General features: G+C 37.9%; 2 protein-coding genes across 3 annotated transcripts; both read left to right on the top strand.

The window, feature by feature from the left end:
- Window positions 1–536: 536 nt before the first annotated feature.
- On the top strand, window positions 537–5,096 carry s100b (S100 calcium binding protein, beta (neural)). The gene is made up of 3 exons (XM_006792854.3): window positions 537–676; window positions 1,393–1,549; window positions 1,769–5,096. Exons 1-3 carry the CDS (start codon window positions 552–554, stop codon window positions 1,913–1,915), a joined length of 429 nt encoding a protein of 142 aa, XP_006792917.3. The 5' UTR covers window positions 537–551; the 3' UTR covers window positions 1,916–5,096.
- A 2,272-nt stretch (window positions 5,097–7,368) lies between these two features.
- gypc (glycophorin C (Gerbich blood group)) lies at window positions 7,369–15,512 on the top strand. 2 transcript variants are annotated; one of them, XM_087836061.1, is made up of 4 exons: window positions 7,369–7,537; window positions 10,137–10,232; window positions 13,446–13,484; window positions 14,152–15,512. In XM_087836061.1, the coding sequence occupies exons 1-4, from the start codon at window positions 7,402–7,404 to the stop codon at window positions 14,349–14,351; spliced, it is 471 nt and encodes a 156-aa protein (XP_087692187.1). In that variant the 5' UTR covers window positions 7,369–7,401; the 3' UTR covers window positions 14,352–15,512. The 2 variants fall into 2 exon arrangements, with proteins under 2 accessions (XP_087692187.1, XP_006792918.1); XM_006792855.3 differs by lacking the exon at window positions 7,369–7,537 and adding an exon at window positions 7,542–7,632.
- Window positions 15,513–16,115: the final 603 nt, after the last annotated feature.

Raw genomic sequence — 16,115 nt, 5'->3', positions numbered from 1 at the left:
AGTGCAGAAGAGAGTGCGGGCAGGTTGGAGTGGGTGGCGACAGGTGTCAGCGATGATTTGAGACAGAAGGTTTGCAGCGAGAGTGAAAGGCAAAGTTTACAAGATGGTAGTGAGACCAGCTATGATGCATGGTTATGAGATAGTGGCACTGGAAAAAAAAAACAGGAAATGTTAATATTTAATTGGAAGTGACCAGGATGGACAGGATTAGAAATGAGTACATCAGAGAGACAGCTCAGGTTGAGCAGTTTGGACACAAAGTTAGAGAGGCAAGGCGGCGATGGTTTGGACATGTTAGAGGAGGGATAGTGGATGTACTGGATAAAGGAAGTTGAAGGTAAAGTATGAAAAAAAAAGAGGAAGACCCCAGACAAGGAGGACATACAGAAGGGCAGTGTGGAGATTACTGAGTGACGACATCAGAAGTCATGAAAAAAGGCCACGAAATTAATCTGCTCTCTTATTTTAAAGTTTGCAGAGTCAGTGCTGGTTCCTGCAGGGCTGCAGTGGAGTGAGGAGAGGTGGACACTTGGGATTGGTCAGCACTTTGAATGACAGGCTGGCTGACCTCAGACCTGCACCTCCTCACACCCCCACCCACATACTGGTCCAGTATAAAGACTGCAGCCCATCCTCAGCCTCTGCTCTCTGGACTTCTGCCTGCACTCGCACAACAGTAAGTCTTTGTTTTTTTGTATTTTATGTCGCAGCAAAGAGACAAAAGCTATTTCTAGTAAGTTTCATGACTTTTTTTAAAGGACTTGTTAAACACAAAAAGAAAATCTGCATTTAAAGCAGCAAAATTAAGAAGGATTTGTTACCGTATCAATGCTGCCTGGCATTTAAGGCTAAAGCGGGGCATTTTTTTCTCTGTAATGCTGGTAAAACTAATTAATTTAAGTCTCTCTGTTAATTATGGAGTCAGAGTTTTTATATCTGCAAAGGAAAATCATCAGCACGTGAGTAAAGTGTTAACTGTGTTGTTTTGTTAACTGTGATTAAGTGCTTAAAATGAAGGCAAGTTGACTTCTTTTTGATTCATCAAGACATTTCACCCTTCATCCCAAACCCTAAACTGAAGTTCATCTGCCTTCATTTCAAGCACTTACGGCTACCATGAACCTGCACAACTGAGGACCTGCACAGGCTTTAACTGTGGTCCATTTACTCAAGCATAATGGCCACCTTTCTTTGCTAAATGGTCAGAAAAAATCATAAATCAATACTTTTAAGTTCATCAGAATATATCAGAATATAATTCAGCGACTTCATATTTTGATTGAATTTCAAAAAAACTATACAATTTCAAAAAAAATTAAATTAAAAAAAACTTTCTTTGAATCTCCCAAAATGGTCTTAAGATTAACGCTTTTATTTACTTTACTTTTCAAGGTTTAACAGACAGGTGACGATGACTGACCTGGAGACCTCGATGGCCACCATCCTCGCTGTGTTTCAGAAGTATTCGGAGAGAGAAGGAGACAAACATAAACTGAAGAAGAGCGAGCTGAAGGACCTGCTTCATGACGAGCTCCCAGATCTGATGGCGGTAAGATGGGAAAAAATAAAAAATAAATAAATAAATAAATAAATATAGATAGATAGATAGATAGATAGATAGATAGATAGATAGATAGATAGATAGATAGATAGATAGATAGATAGATAGATAGATATATTGTGAGATTTAAAAGCATATGATATAAACTGTTAAGCACCAGTTTGGAGTTTTGTTGTTCCGAGCTGAACCCGTCCTCCCTCCCTGCAGCATGTGAACGACCAGGCTGCGCTGGACAGCCTGATGGACAGCCTGGACACCGACGGCGACGCCGAGTGCAACTTTCAGGAGTTCATGACATTCATCTCCGTAGTTACCGTCTGTTGCCACGAGTTCTTCAAGGACGAGCACGACTAAGGAGGTGGCAGCGGGCGGGAAGACAAAGGGGAGCCACAGTACATTATAAAGAAGCAGAAGCCTAGCAACGCACAAACTGTCGATGCCCTCACAGCAGCGCAGGGTGGAGGAAACACAATCCAGCCACCAGCCACCATTACGTGGCTGGTGGCTGGTAAAAAGCTCCAGTCTAGTGTCTGAAATCAGCCTCGTTTGTGTTTTCATTTCTAGATGGCATGTAAAGTCTTCAAAATGGCGGCAAAGATTGGTACAAAAGCAGGAACTAAAGTAGCTCAAGCAGAACAAATCTTAGAAGTGTTTCACTATATGTTTGGCCACCAAAGCCAACCATTTATCAATCAATACATGTTACACCTTTATTCCCGTACTCTTTATCATTTCCCATCACTTTGAATAAGTAAAGGCTTTGTATATGTTACAGGTTTTGGAGAATGGCTGCTACATTTGGCTGCTGTTCTAGCAGTGAAATTATAAAAGTTGTTTATATACTACATCGTGGACTGCTAAATCAATCTTACAGCCACAAACCGTCAGTTTGGGACTTTGCATGTAAAACCCTGAATGACCATATCAAGTTAACAGCTTTAGGAGTCAAATAACTAACTAAAGAGCCCCCTTTAGGCAGTTATTTGACTAAATGAAATATTGACTATCAAATATTGAAAGCAACTTTAAGGTTTGATGTCATATAATAAATTAACTAACTGGCTAGTAAAAGTTTCAAAATGACTTGTGGGTCCTTTGTTAAACCGAAATTGATCATTAGGGGCATTAAATAAGTAACAGTATTTGGTTGCTTTAGTAGTAGTATAAGTAGTATGTCTTCAATATGGCTTTTAAAAGAATGTTTTTCAAACTACAAACTGCCTGAAGGGCTTCGTTTTGATAGTGGCTTGCAGCTCAGTACTTCAAAGTATCATATGTTGGAAATATATGTTGTAAGCTGAGCTTTATATTAAAAGCACCTCAATAGCTAGTGAATAGGTTTGTTCAAACAGCGATGAATCTTAAAAATCTTTAGAGAATACTTAACTAAGAAAGTAGCTAATAAGTTAGTTCAGTCTAGCAGCCACAAGAATGCATCCACGGTTTAAAAAATCTATCTGAATATCACATTTTGAAAATATTTGCAGTTTGCATTGTGGGCTAGTCAGTTACTAAGACACTAACAGTCATTTAAGATTTTGCATGTGAGATTCTGGATAGTCAGTAAGTTGAGAAAGTTTACTTAAAGTTAGCTAACTCAGCTATTTTAGGAGTCAAATAATCGTGTAAAGGGGGGAAATATTGCAGATACTGAAACTTCAAAAGTGGGAAGTGAGGCATGAGTGGGAGAAAAGTTAGCTAGTAAAAGTTTTAAAAATGGCTTGTGAGTATGAGCTATTCTAACACCTCGTTTGTTAACTTTAACTGTATAGCAGTTGGGGGGAAAGTACCTGGTAAGTTGGGCTTCATTTTAAAAGCACTTAAACAACAGATGGGTTTGGGATTTGTTTGCCGAGCTCAATCCATTCCTGAAAATTGAATAATTTTTCGCTGAAACTGAAAAAGTTTTGTAGCTTTAGGAATCAATCAAGAATCTGAAGAACACTATTGGTTTGTTTTTAATCTTACATACTATCATAGTTTGAATTTGTTTGGCTTGTTAAAATTCACAGCGTAGTGATTTGGAGATAAATATAAAATATCAAATACTGAATGCAACAATTTAGGCACACAAAAAATATTACATTGGCTTGTAAAAGGTTCAGTTTGGCTAGAGAGTTTAAAGTATTCTAGCTCCTCCGTTGTTAAACTCAAATTAATTAGCGACTTCACAGGTGTTGAAAAGCACCTAAAAAGGATTTTATCGTCAAGTTCTTTTAATATTTGTCTTCTGAATCATTCCTTACATTTTTAAAATTTGACAAAGCCACTAAACTGAAAAAGTGGCTAGCAAGTTAAAATGAAGTAAAAAATAAGTATCAAATTTTAAAAGTAAATTTTAGGTTTGTCTAAAGTTGCTATAGTCATCTTTTGGAGACACTTTAATGAGTTTTTTAGCTTAGTAGCTGCTACTTTGCTAAACCCCTGATATTGTCGATTTGTTTTTTCTTGTTAGAAAAAAAATGCTGGTAGTTTCTGTCAAATTATTCTTTTTTTCATTTGCTCTCAAAATCTCTAAATCTGAAAAATGGCTATTAAGATAATGAAATTCAAATATCCTTCTTAAAGGTCTAAACGGCTATCAAATTTTAAAACTCAACTTTTAATTGGCTCATAAAGACATTAAAAAATGGCTTGTGATTTTTAATTTAGACGTCACATTGGAAACCTCTTTCAATAGTTTGAAGTCAGAGTGTTTAATAAAACTGTAGATTTTACATGTTTTACGTGTTATTTACATCTACGTTTATTTGGTGTTTTGGTAAAAATTACATCGAGGTCAAAATGGTTAAAATGACTAATACGTATCTTAAAATAGTTGCTGGTAGGCAAGTAATTAAAATTACTTTTAACTGACTTTAAATGTTAGCTTGTAGTTGCTGTAGCTGTTTGTAGGTTTACATGTATTCAGCATAAGAAGCAAATCTAAATCATTATAGATGTAGAAATGATCAGTTAAACAGTGCAACAGAAGAGTTTATCTGATGTGCATCATGACATGTTGAATGTTGGGTTGTTTGGACGTTGGTGATACGAATTTAATTAAATGGTCAGTTTGTGACTGAGTCAGTCAATATTTCTGTAGCGAGGGAACAAAGAAGGCTGTTTATTCTTATCTTGGGTGGCTGTCAGAAGAATTCAGAGACGCACTGCAGTAATATTTACATAGCAGTTCTGCAGAGTTGCTCAACCATTAAAGGCTCATATGTTGTTTTTCTCTGTGGTTTTACTCCTAGTATATCTGTGTAATGCCAAAGTGAGCACGGTGACAATAACAAAAAAGTATTCAGAGAGCCCTGACAACGAAATACTTGTAGTTTAACAGTGCTCTTTTAGTGTTTCGAATGTCACTGGCCTGCAGGTCTTTCCTGTTTAGCAAAGAGGCTATTCAGGAAAAACTGAAGTTCAGTTTGTCCTTTTAGCACTTTTTTTAGAAGATGTTTTTTTAAGGAAATGTGAGAAGCCTTTTTAAGACTTATTGAGACCAATACTGAACTAAAACATAGTGAAATTAAAATAAATACACTAAATGGTCCAGTGGTTAGTCTTTTCTGAGGCACAGAAATGTTTAGTATTTTATTCCTGTAACTTCACATTTGCAGCACAAATATGACTCAGTGTGAGTCATAAAAATTAAGTGGCATCAGTGGATATTTCTCTTTAGAGTGCACCTTGATCAGCACGTTTAATCTTTATGACAGTTTTTTAAAGCATCCATTCATTTTCTTAATGGCTCATCTATTTACGGTCTCTTAGGTGATGGAGTCTATTCATGTTGATTTTGGGATGATGATGAGGTACATGACAGGTCATCAGAACATGAATGGATCGCTAAACAACTCCAACATTTCTTAAAGTTTAATGGCAATACTTCAAATAATAAAATAAGATACAAATATGAAGGAGAGTCAGGTGAAGTCCACAACCTCTTTTGATCAGGAGTTCACAGTTATAACAGTCCAAGAAATTCTGGTGATCTGTACGTGCTCCTTCAAGAACAGCCATCAAAACTCATTCATCACAAGTGTGAGCATAAAAGAAAAATACATCAAACTAATCATTCCCTTTATTATCCTCTAGACATCGACGGATGCTGTTTTGTATTACTAGAGTAAAAATCGGATAGCATCATCCTTGGTTCCAAGAAAAACACGGTGGAATAGGGGATTTGGTTGCCAACTGGTTGTATTCTGGGTATATTCGAATAAAAAAAATAGAATTGTGAATGCCTATGTCACGTTGCAGTTAAATAACTGTCCTGCAGAAACTATGCAAGAATTTCTGTTTCGGATTTTTTAGGTTGTGGCTGGACTGTAGATGTAAGTAGTTAATTTCTGTATATGCAGACAGCGACAGAGTTTATCACAGTTAATCGCTGCATTACCACAAACCGATGGCAACTTGACCCCATTCAATCACAAACTGACAACAGACTGACTTCATGTTATTGCTGTTTCATCACAGTGTTGGCACACCAAAGTCTCTTTGAAGATGGCAACTAACTGTGAGTGGTTCTCTTTAAAGCAACCACTTCAAAGGCAACAAGTTCCCAAATTCATTGTGTTCAGTAATAATATTGGTCATGCTATCCCAGCAACTGTTTTCCCAAGTGTGACTGTAGCATAACAGCCACTATTAGGTGTCATTTTTGATGTTGGGTTGTGGCATTAGCAAGATGGCAAGATTTCTGTTAAAGATTAATGGTCTAAGGGTGTATTTTAATACCAAACAGACCTAACCAAGTACTTTTTAGTGTCTAAACCTCACCGACAAGTGAACATAAATGAAGGCCAGAGGTACTAACGGCTGAAATGCCTTTTAACTCCACCACTCCTTCAACCTCCTAACAAAGATTTTTTGATGGTCAATACTGACAGGGATAGTTATACACCTTGAATAGCATTGGTGGCATTATGTGACACAGCAGGATGAAAGTGTGCTGTGCAAGTCTATTACAGTGCAGATGGAGACAACCATCAATTCCTGCACTGAATCCATAATTAATTCAATATGCATGTATTTGGACTATGGGAAGAAATCCATGCAGGCACAGGGAAAACATGCAAACTCCACAAAAGAAAAATGTAATGAAACACATAACAAAAAAGTGCTAGATATATAGTTTAGTATAAGAACTGAAGGCAACCAAGAAAGACAAACTCCAAAAGTACAAAACAAGACCACAAGTAAAGAACACAGGAAGGCAACAAAACAATCTGACATACACAAAGGAGGGAAAAGAACAAAAGCAGGAAGTCAAACCAAAGCAACACTAACTTTCAAAGTAAAACAGGAAGGCAAAAAACTAACATGAGAGATGAAGACAAACCATGAAAATTTTAAATATGAGAAGCTAAGAAACAGTGTAACCAGGACCATCAAGGAATCATTTTCTTATCCTAGTTTTTGATGCATGTGGATTTAAGATAATCTTTCTGTGATGTTGAAATCTTACCTCGGCTCGCTAAGGAAGAGTAAAATGAATACCCCATTTCTTCTTTTATCTGGCTGAATACAAATATTCACCCTTGTATTGGAGATTTAGAACATACAGGTACCTTTTTTCACATTTGAAAAGGTAAATGTACCTTTAGGTCCATTAATTAGCTATAAGGAGGACATTCCACGTAGATTGTACATGGACTTTTACTCTAGCCCCGTTTCTGAGGCTGTGCACCCTTTTCTTGTTAAGAAACCATCTTTATTTGTCTAAAAGAAGACGGTTCACATTAATAACCAGGCTGAAGGTAAGGATTATTCAGCACAGGACGTGCACAAGGGCCAAACAACAAAAACACACATACACACACACACTGAAGTGCTCCTCTGTGTGTTAACAGATGATGCAAGAGGCGTTGTCAGCTGCATGCACTCAGACATCTGCAGGCTGTTTAGGATCAGAGAGGTGGAGTCAGCTCCGCTATTGGCCAGAGGGGGAACAGATCTCGACCCTGGGGACTGACACCACACCCATCCGTATGTGTGTTTGTGAGTGTGTTTTGAATTGTGTGTGTTGTCCAACGTACACTCTGTCGGTGTAAGAAGAGTTGCCTGCTGACTCTCAGAAACTGGTGAGCTTCTTTTTGTCTTTATGTCAAAATCCTTGTTGTGGTTTTGTGTTGCTTTGAGCAGAATGAGCTGCTCTGCAAACAAACTGCTGGGCACTTTGTTTTCAGGTTATAGTCAGTGGTCAACAATCTGTTCTCACTTATTTTAAAAGTTGCATGTGTGAAGCTAAAGTACTGCTTTAGTGGAAACAAATAAAAACCTTAGGCACCTCAGTTAGGGATGTTTAAAGAGCATTAAACTCAAATAACCTGGTGATTAAAGTGTCATATTTGTGCATTACACTTTAATGCTCTGCAGCTGTTTACCCGAAGCATGACTCTTGTTACGGAGGCAAATGTCGATGCTTTGGATGCATTTTAGTGCGACACCTCGAGTTCATGAGTCAGGAAAAAATGTATTTTCCTTGAAAGGCTCTATTGTGTGGTGAAATGTGCTAAAATGGGGCATTTTGCAAATGAAATGTTCACGGGGTCAGAAAAACCCTGATACAATTGGAGATGCTGACTGGATTTCTCACTTGCAGACACAAACTTAGTTCACTGCTGTCAAAACATCTGGCACAGGATTCAAATCTGGCTCTGAGAAAAAGGTTCCTGAGGGGATCACGATACAATAAGTTAACACTAATCACTTTAAAAGGAAGGGTTATACAACTGTTGGTTTGGGTTTCCAGCTTATTTCCTGGATATGCTCCTCATAACAATTTCTTTAAAAATTTCGTGATCGTAAGCCTCAAGGATTCACATGAGGTAATGGGATAAAATAAAAACTGAACATTATTTCAGGCACCTTTGTGTATTGAGTTTCTAATATGTTAGGATCCAAGTTAGGGTGTTGTTTGTGGTGGGAAAAGCTTAATGTGTGCACTGACAAGACTGTAAAGATGTCAGGCTAGAAAATGAAAGTCTGAACTGGTACCAATGTTGCTTTTTTGGTGTCAGGGAAACAAACAAGCACAAGGTAAGTTGAACAAAAACAGATGAACACTGGTCACTGGATTTGCAGTCAACAAAATCAATACCCATGTTCAGAGGATGCTGAGGCATCTCTAAACCTGAACTCTTGATTCAACAACCTGAGTCACTTTTTTTAATAGACAGAAATTTGTTGATCATCATCATTATACCAAACTTATTAAGGTTGAGGAGGAGCTATGGCTCAGGAGGTAGAGTGGGCCATCCATCCATCCATCCATCCATCCATCCATCCATCCATCCATCCATCAGGTAGTCAGTGATTGGATACCAAGCTCCTACAGCATATGTGTCAAAGTGTCCTTAAGCAAGACACTGAACCCCCAGTTCATCCCAATGCATCTATCAGAGTGTTTGAGTACCCGTGATAGTTAGAAAAGCGCAGAATAAAGTACTGGATGAAGGTGTTTGGATGGTGAATGGGGTTGGTAGTAAAACACTCCTTTCCAAGTATCAGTCCGTTAAGCAGCCGCTACATCCATCATCATCACAAAGTTCTAGCCAATAATTACTGAGCTTATAAAAATTCCCAGACTGCACTGCATCTTCAAACTTGATCTTGATTACAAGTGCACATCTGTAAAGTGTCATTAGAGTCAGACTCAATGGGTGGAAGCAACACAAAGTATTATGTAAGGCCTGTAGCCATTTCTCTCATGCTCGTCTCAACAATTTCTAGTTTATATTTGCTGGAAACACATATCTATGTCAATGTTCAGAAGGACAGAGCATTTAAATCCCTGACAAGACATTAAAATGCACAAATATAGGAAGCGGTAAATGCATTAGCGTCTATTATGGCTAATATGACTGGTTGATACACTACTCATTAAAACCAGCTTACCATCATTAAACTTGGGATTTTACCAGCTGTGACTGCATAAACTTAAGTCCCTGATCACAGCAAGGATTGACCAGGGATTAGCCACAGGCCTGGACAATCCAGGGGGCCATATAAACTGTATCCATGATGTTTACCCATGTTTATGTCATTTTTCTTTCTTGACAGTCAGCAAAATTTTAAAACTACTTCTTACCTCCTGAACAAGTAGTTTTTAACGCCTAAGCCTAACAGAATTGTTTCTGTGGCCTTTATTGCTTAAAGCTAAATAAATAGATTTTAATGAGAATTAATAACACAATAAACCACTCAAACCAATATCACCAATCATCACGAGCTGTGGGTTGTGACCTAAAGAATGAGATCCCACATACAAGCAGCTGAAATGACATTCCTCCAAAGTGTGGCTGGGATCAACTTTAGAGAGACGGTGAGGAGCTCGGTCTTTAATAAAGGGCTCAGAGTAGAGTGGGAACGTCCTACGTGAGGAGGCCCCAGGCCAGAGCCAGGACATGCTGGAGAGATTATATCAGCAGATGGTCCAGTGTAAAATAACTAAAATATTAGAGCGAAAATGCAGCTAATTAAGAGGAAAATTTGTAGGAAATTAGCTGCACTAGCTGTAAATTAAATTATCATCAGTTTAACTGCAAGAAGAATTTTATTCAGAAATCATGCTGTTTTTTCACAGGTGACTTCAGCATGAACGCTCACGCAACAGTGCCCCCTTTGTCAGGAACAAGCCCCTCTCCTTTTTCAGACCTTGTGACCAAGATAGGACCCAAAGGTATGTGCCTGGAAAATGTGTGAATTGTCTTTTATTTTATTTCACCATAACATTTGTTCATTAAACATGAAAATAGCATAAGTAGACCACAGGGAAACATCACTCATCTATCTGCTGTCTGTTGATGCTGCTTAAATATTTTTGTACACTTTTATTATTATTTTAATTTGTTTGATAAGTTTGTATATGTGTTTATTCAAAATCTTAACAGTGTTCATAAAGAGATTAGTTGATTTATATTTTATATTAATCTAATTCTGCTACACAGGATTACAGTTATAATAAAATATTCACATTTGTATAGTTATTTTCTTATGAATAAATCAAAAACAAATACAGAGAGTTGGTGCGCTACAGGATTTGTTGACATCTTGAAAGAGCAATTTGCCGGTTTAGCTACAGCTGTTATTTCTCCTGTGCACTGGTGGGTGTATTGATTTATCACAGATGACAAAGATGACCTACAGGAGGATCCAGAGTGTTATGACAAAGTGCTGATTTTTTTATTTTCAGTTTAATGTCAGGTACTGTAGAGATTATCGTGTATTTGTAAATGTGATGGTTACATTTCACACAGTGCATTCCATAATGATTCAAGACTATTCTGTATATGAGCACTGTACATGTCTGTGTCCGATGTCTGATTATCGACGAAGACCACTAAAATCACGGTGATTGATGCCCATCAAAGATTTTTTTCATTAGGATCTGTATTGGTCATGATCTCAGCACAGACTGGAGCTGGAGTCCATGTGCAGAACTCAATGGGACACTGGAAAAGCAGCTGATTGCCCCACTAATCACAAAATAATTGCCTTATAAATTGTATAATTGCACCATTATTTTTGCTTGAATAACAAATTTAAACCAGCACCAAAAATCTTATCACATGCATAAGCATTTTTTTAATAGATTTAGATTATAGGACACTAAAATTCAACATCCAGTTTGTGGGACAAACACCCTGCAAACACAGTGAACCAGCCGAGGTGTTTGTGTGCGTTAGCAGGGAGTGTCTTATCAGCCCGATGTCAGAGTGGAGCATGGGAAGGAGCAAGCGTGACGCCTCGGGGGGTCTGTCGCTGTGGAGATAAGGGCCTAAAACGCTCGTACCTGTCCTCGTTTCCACAGCAGGGCCTGGCAGGACCAACGCAGCCTAGAAATAACTTTTATATTGAACTGCAGCAGCCAAAGGGTCATTTCTTAAGTGTTGTTAAACACTTAGTGTTCTCTGCTTCTTTTTAGAAGATGCAAGAATGCTTGATTAATATTAGACACATCAGATATACAAATTTAACACATATGAACAACAAATTGCTGTATTCTGCTGTTAATAAGTCTATGTCATCGTGTACACAGGTATCTTTCAAAAAAACTGTGATTTTCAATTTCAGCTTGAAAGGTCTATCGACGTGAAATGCAAAAAAAAATTATGTTAAGCATTGTCAAGATGCCATAGCAACAGGTGGCGATACAGAAACACTGGCCAATCAGAAGCCTACAAATAGAAACAAACTGTAACATGCCATTGCAAAATAACCTGCAGTGCAAAAAGTCTTGAGAAACATTTCTTTATATTTTTGCTTCCAAGGAGCCAGAATTTCCAATAATGTTATAAAGTTCTCTTGAGGAACAGATCTTTAGACCTTCTGAAGTTTTTTCTGTGGATATTGGCTGCTTTTTCACTCATTTTCAGCCCAGTCCTTGCACCATTTTCAGAGGAATGATTGCTTGTTTGAGCCACTTAACACGGACCTATGAACCATTCAAGCACAAAAAAGGCACTTAACTCAAGGGATGGTCCAGTGTTGTGTCTACAAATATCAGACAACTTAGCAAAGAATGAATTTCAAATAGCATCTTTAGGCACTTTGTTACAAGCAGCCTGTCACAAAAATACATAATTTGTTCAAATTTCTTTAATTTATTAAACACCAAAGTTAACCAAAGACATAAAATAATATTTTTGCACCAACAAGGTGATTCCCAAAGAGCTTTAGTTGAAAATGTGGCATATCTCAGCATGGTGTGCAGTGTGTCCTTAAAAAATTTGAGGAACTAAACGAGTGGAGGACAAAAGAAAAGATGCATCAGCTCTTAAAACTATCTATAGCAGATCAACAGTATCTGGAAGTTATGTTCTTAAGATATTGGCTTGTGTTTCTGAACAGTAATTTGACTTTTTATTAGGTGCCTCAAAAGCATTATTGTTTATCGATTAAAGGTTAGTTTTTGAAGCGGATACTGTTACCTGTTGAAATATGTTACAAATTTATGCATAGTGACAAGGAAAAAAGTGGCTATTTGTGTACATGAATCTATACACAACAGTTGTATTGGTATTAATGAGTTAAAATGCTTTTCTAGGAATTTACAGCAAGCTTTTTTTTCTTGGTAAATCTTTGGAAAGTTGCATAAACAGTTATTTTTATTATCAGCAAACTTAAAACAACAACTTCTCATCAAATTTCATCATTATTATCCTTTAAATTTGGCTTTGGTTTTCTTAAACTATGAAACTTTTAGGTACCATAAACCTCATAAACATTGATATATATATATATATATATATATTTATTTATTTTTTTTTTTTTTCTTGATTTTGCTAATTTTCTAAAATATGGTGTGTAACGTTTCTTTTTGGCCTTGCAGTCATGTTGCTTCTACACTCACTGATGCTCTTAAATAGACGGCCGTTGTTTGAATGCCACGCATGGCTGGACTCTGAGGGAAAATGTAAACACAAACAGCTGTTTGTGTCCCCCAGATAACTTAATATTGTGAGCTGCTGCTTGTGACAGTACATGAGCGAGGAGGCTGTAGATTGAGAGAATGATTCAAAGTTTCACTTTGCCTTTGTCACTGACTTTTATCTGGAGCTCTGTAGCTTTTCTACTGGTGGTGGTCAGAGGGCCCGGTGGCGCCAGTGTCCGGCAGCCTCGCCTCTGTCAGTGCGCCCCAGAGTGGCTGTGGCTACAATGTAGCTTACCATCACCAGTGTGTGAATGTGTGTGTGAATGGGTGGATGACTGGATGTGTAAAGCACTTTGGGGTCCTTAGGGACTAGTAAAGTACTATACAAATACAGGCCATTTACCATTTTTCTACAAGATGAATCTGACACGGAGGTTCGTATTTTAACCTCTACTGTATGTCATTTGATTTAGATATAAAACTTCACCCAAGTTTGACTTAATTTTCATGTCTTTACAGAAACCTATGACACTGGAGATTTTGCCGCTTTGATTGGTGGTGAGAAGTGACTTCTTTTCTTATGATGTTCAACAATTTGTGTGAATCTGCTGAATTTTATTTCAGTTAACATGAATGAAAAAGATGTTCTGTTTAATAACTTGTTCTGTACGGATAAAGGATTTTATTTAAATTAAATTCTTAAATCTAAGGGATAAATAAGGAAATAGAAGAACATATTTGAAAATGTAATTACCTCTTTAATCTATAATTTTAGTAATTGATTCAATTTGGTTCTAATTTGTTAAAAGAAAAATTTTTGCAGGTCTGGTATTCTCCAGAAATTTTTGTTTCAGTTAATGAAGTTTTTACTAATAGTGGGATATAAAATAGAAGTATTCTTTAATGTGTTAAAGTTTCTAAATTTGGATTTTTAAAATAAGTTTTTATTTTATTAGTTTTTCTTTCTTGTTATAATTGTTACTCCGGCAGAAATGTTCACTAAATGCAAATGTCAGTTAATAATATATATCAGGTTTTTATTTCAGTTCATTAAAGATATCAGTTCATGAAATACATGAACCTCACTTTATAAGTGAAAAGTAAAAATAGAGACACAGCAGACTCCATAGGCAGGATGTTGAATTCTATGTTGAACTGCAATGAAAGTGATGCTTTAAATGCATAGTTGGGGGCTCTGTGATGATATTTCCCTCTGCCGTCACAGGAATCGTAAGTGTAGTGCTGTTGTTAATGATCTGCGTCATCGGCGTGCTGATGTGGTGCCTGTCCAGACATAAAGGCGAATACGTGACCAACGAGATGGAGGACAAAGACGAGGACGCCGACAGCGGTGACGGCGACTCCGTTGGCTCTGATGAAGCGCTCCAATCTGAGGAACCTCTGACAGCCAAAGAGGAGAAATAAAGGGGGGGAAATAGTGACAAAAGTGTCACTCACGTTGCAGACTTGAGAGCTTTGTAGCTTTGTTGCGCTCATCAAACAACAAATATGTGAGAAGGGAAGTTTAACGTTTTTAGAAGTAGCCGATTTTAAAAATTGCACTGAGCACCTTTGCACGTTGGCACCACTAAATGTGAGCAAAGCACGACTGTCTGAAATGTGAGCCCTTCTCAGGAATGTGAACAACCAAAAGAAACTAAGATGTGGTTTGTGTTCGGTAGACCTGTGTTTACATTGTTCCCTCATTAAAAGCTCCACTTTAATGCAGCGACGTTGCATAAATTACAAGCAGGCATCTTCATGCTATGACTGACTGTGGTATCCTGAAGCTATGTTGGCCCCAAGGTGCCAAACAGAAAAAAGCAGAAAACACAAAACTTAAAGTAATGAAAAAAAAAAAAACAAGATGAGCTCAACTACAATAAAAAAGAGAGGGAAGATGAAACAGAAAGAACAGGAAAAAAACTGCAAAAAGAACAAAAACAGTTTTAAAAGCAGCAGAAAACAAACTAAAAAAACAGAAAAGTTATTCAAAAGCAATACATCTTTTCTAAAATATTGTTTTTCCATTTTTCATGTTGTTTTTCCATTTGTTTTTTCAAGGTTTCATATGAGTATATGTTTTGTTGATGATGTTTTATATATTACCTATAATATATCTTTTAATCCCCTAACAAAAAGAGTCACACACTCGGATGTTTTGTTGCTCGACCTTTACCTTTGATTCTGGCATGCAATCGCTGAGGCATCATTTTTGATAAGCTTGTGCATTGTTACACTTATTTCCCTCCAGATTGGCCTTCATTTTTCTCCATGGCTGTGTATTGATCGTGAGTGCGGTCAGATGGCTGTATAAATGGTTCTTCAGCACATCTCAAAGATGGGGTTACGGTCTGGACTCTGTTGTGACCAATCCATGTGTGAAAATGATGCCTCATGCTGCCATTGTCATCGGGTAAGATGCCTGCACCATCAGGGCAGGCAGAACCTGGTCATTCAGCACATTCAGGCAGTCAGCTGGCCTCACCGTTTGAACATAAATCATTGATAAATGTAGACCTGACCAACTGAACCGAACCTCACATCATAAGACTCCCCTCACAGGTCTCTACTGTTGGCTACTTCATCCCATCCATCCATCCATTCGCTTCCGCTTCTCCTTTTCAGGGTCGCGGGGGGCGCTGGAGCCTATCCCAGCTGTCATAGGGCGAGAGGCGGGGTACACCCTGGACAGGTCGCCAGTCTGTCGCAGGGCTAACACACAGGGACAGACAACCATTCGCACTGTCATTCACTCGCACATTCACACCTAGTGGCAATTTGGATTATCCAATTAACCTATCCCCACAAGCTGCATGTCTTAGGACGGTGGGAGGAAGCCGGAGTACCCGGAGGGAACCCACGCAAACACGGGGAGAACATGCAAACTCCACACAGAAAGACCCCGGCCTGATGGTGGAATTGAACTCAGGACCTTCTTGCTGTGCGGCAACAGTGCTAACCACCGTGCCACCGTGCTGCCCTGAGGTTGTATTAATCATCCCACTGATGATTAATACAACCTCAAAATTTAATTTTTAAAGGACATTAGTGATAATGATATTTGTGTCTGAATAACATTTGATCTCAGACAGCAGCATTTATGAGTGCAAACAAAACAAAGGGCATTTTCCTTCTTTCCCATTGAGCTACTGTTACTGATGGTTGATTAGTTAATGTGCCAGCACC

Source organism: Neolamprologus brichardi, chromosome 23 (genome assembly GCF_056152115.1).
Source record: "Neolamprologus brichardi isolate AB-2024 chromosome 23, ASM5615211v1, whole genome shotgun sequence".
Taxonomy (NCBI): Eukaryota; Metazoa; Chordata; class Actinopteri; order Cichliformes; family Cichlidae; genus Neolamprologus; species Neolamprologus brichardi.
The sequence above is the reverse complement of the archived record's forward strand: the minus strand, read 5'-3'. Positions and strand labels throughout refer to the sequence as shown.

What these genes read in the sequence shown, in the direction of transcription:
- gypc (XM_087836061.1), top strand. Translation starts at nt 7,402, where the DNA reads ATGATGCAAGAGGCGTTGTCAGCTGCATGCACTCAGACATCTGCAGGC. An exon ending in GACTGACACCACACCCATCC is followed by an intron (nt 7,538 to 10,136) that starts GTATGTGTGTTT and finishes GTTTTTTCACAG; the next exon opens with GTGACTTCAGCATGAACGCT. An exon ending in GACCAAGATAGGACCCAAAG is followed by an intron (nt 10,233 to 13,445) that starts GTATGTGCCTGG and finishes ATGTCTTTACAG; the next exon opens with AAACCTATGACACTGGAGAT.
- s100b (XM_006792854.3), top strand. Translation starts at nt 552, where the DNA reads ATGACAGGCTGGCTGACCTCAGACCTGCACCTCCTCACACCCCCACCC. An exon ending in CTGCCTGCACTCGCACAACA is followed by an intron (nt 677 to 1,392) that starts GTAAGTCTTTGT and finishes TTACTTTTCAAG; the next exon opens with GTTTAACAGACAGGTGACGA. An exon ending in AGCTCCCAGATCTGATGGCG is followed by an intron (nt 1,550 to 1,768) that starts GTAAGATGGGAA and finishes CCCTCCCTGCAG; the next exon opens with CATGTGAACGACCAGGCTGC.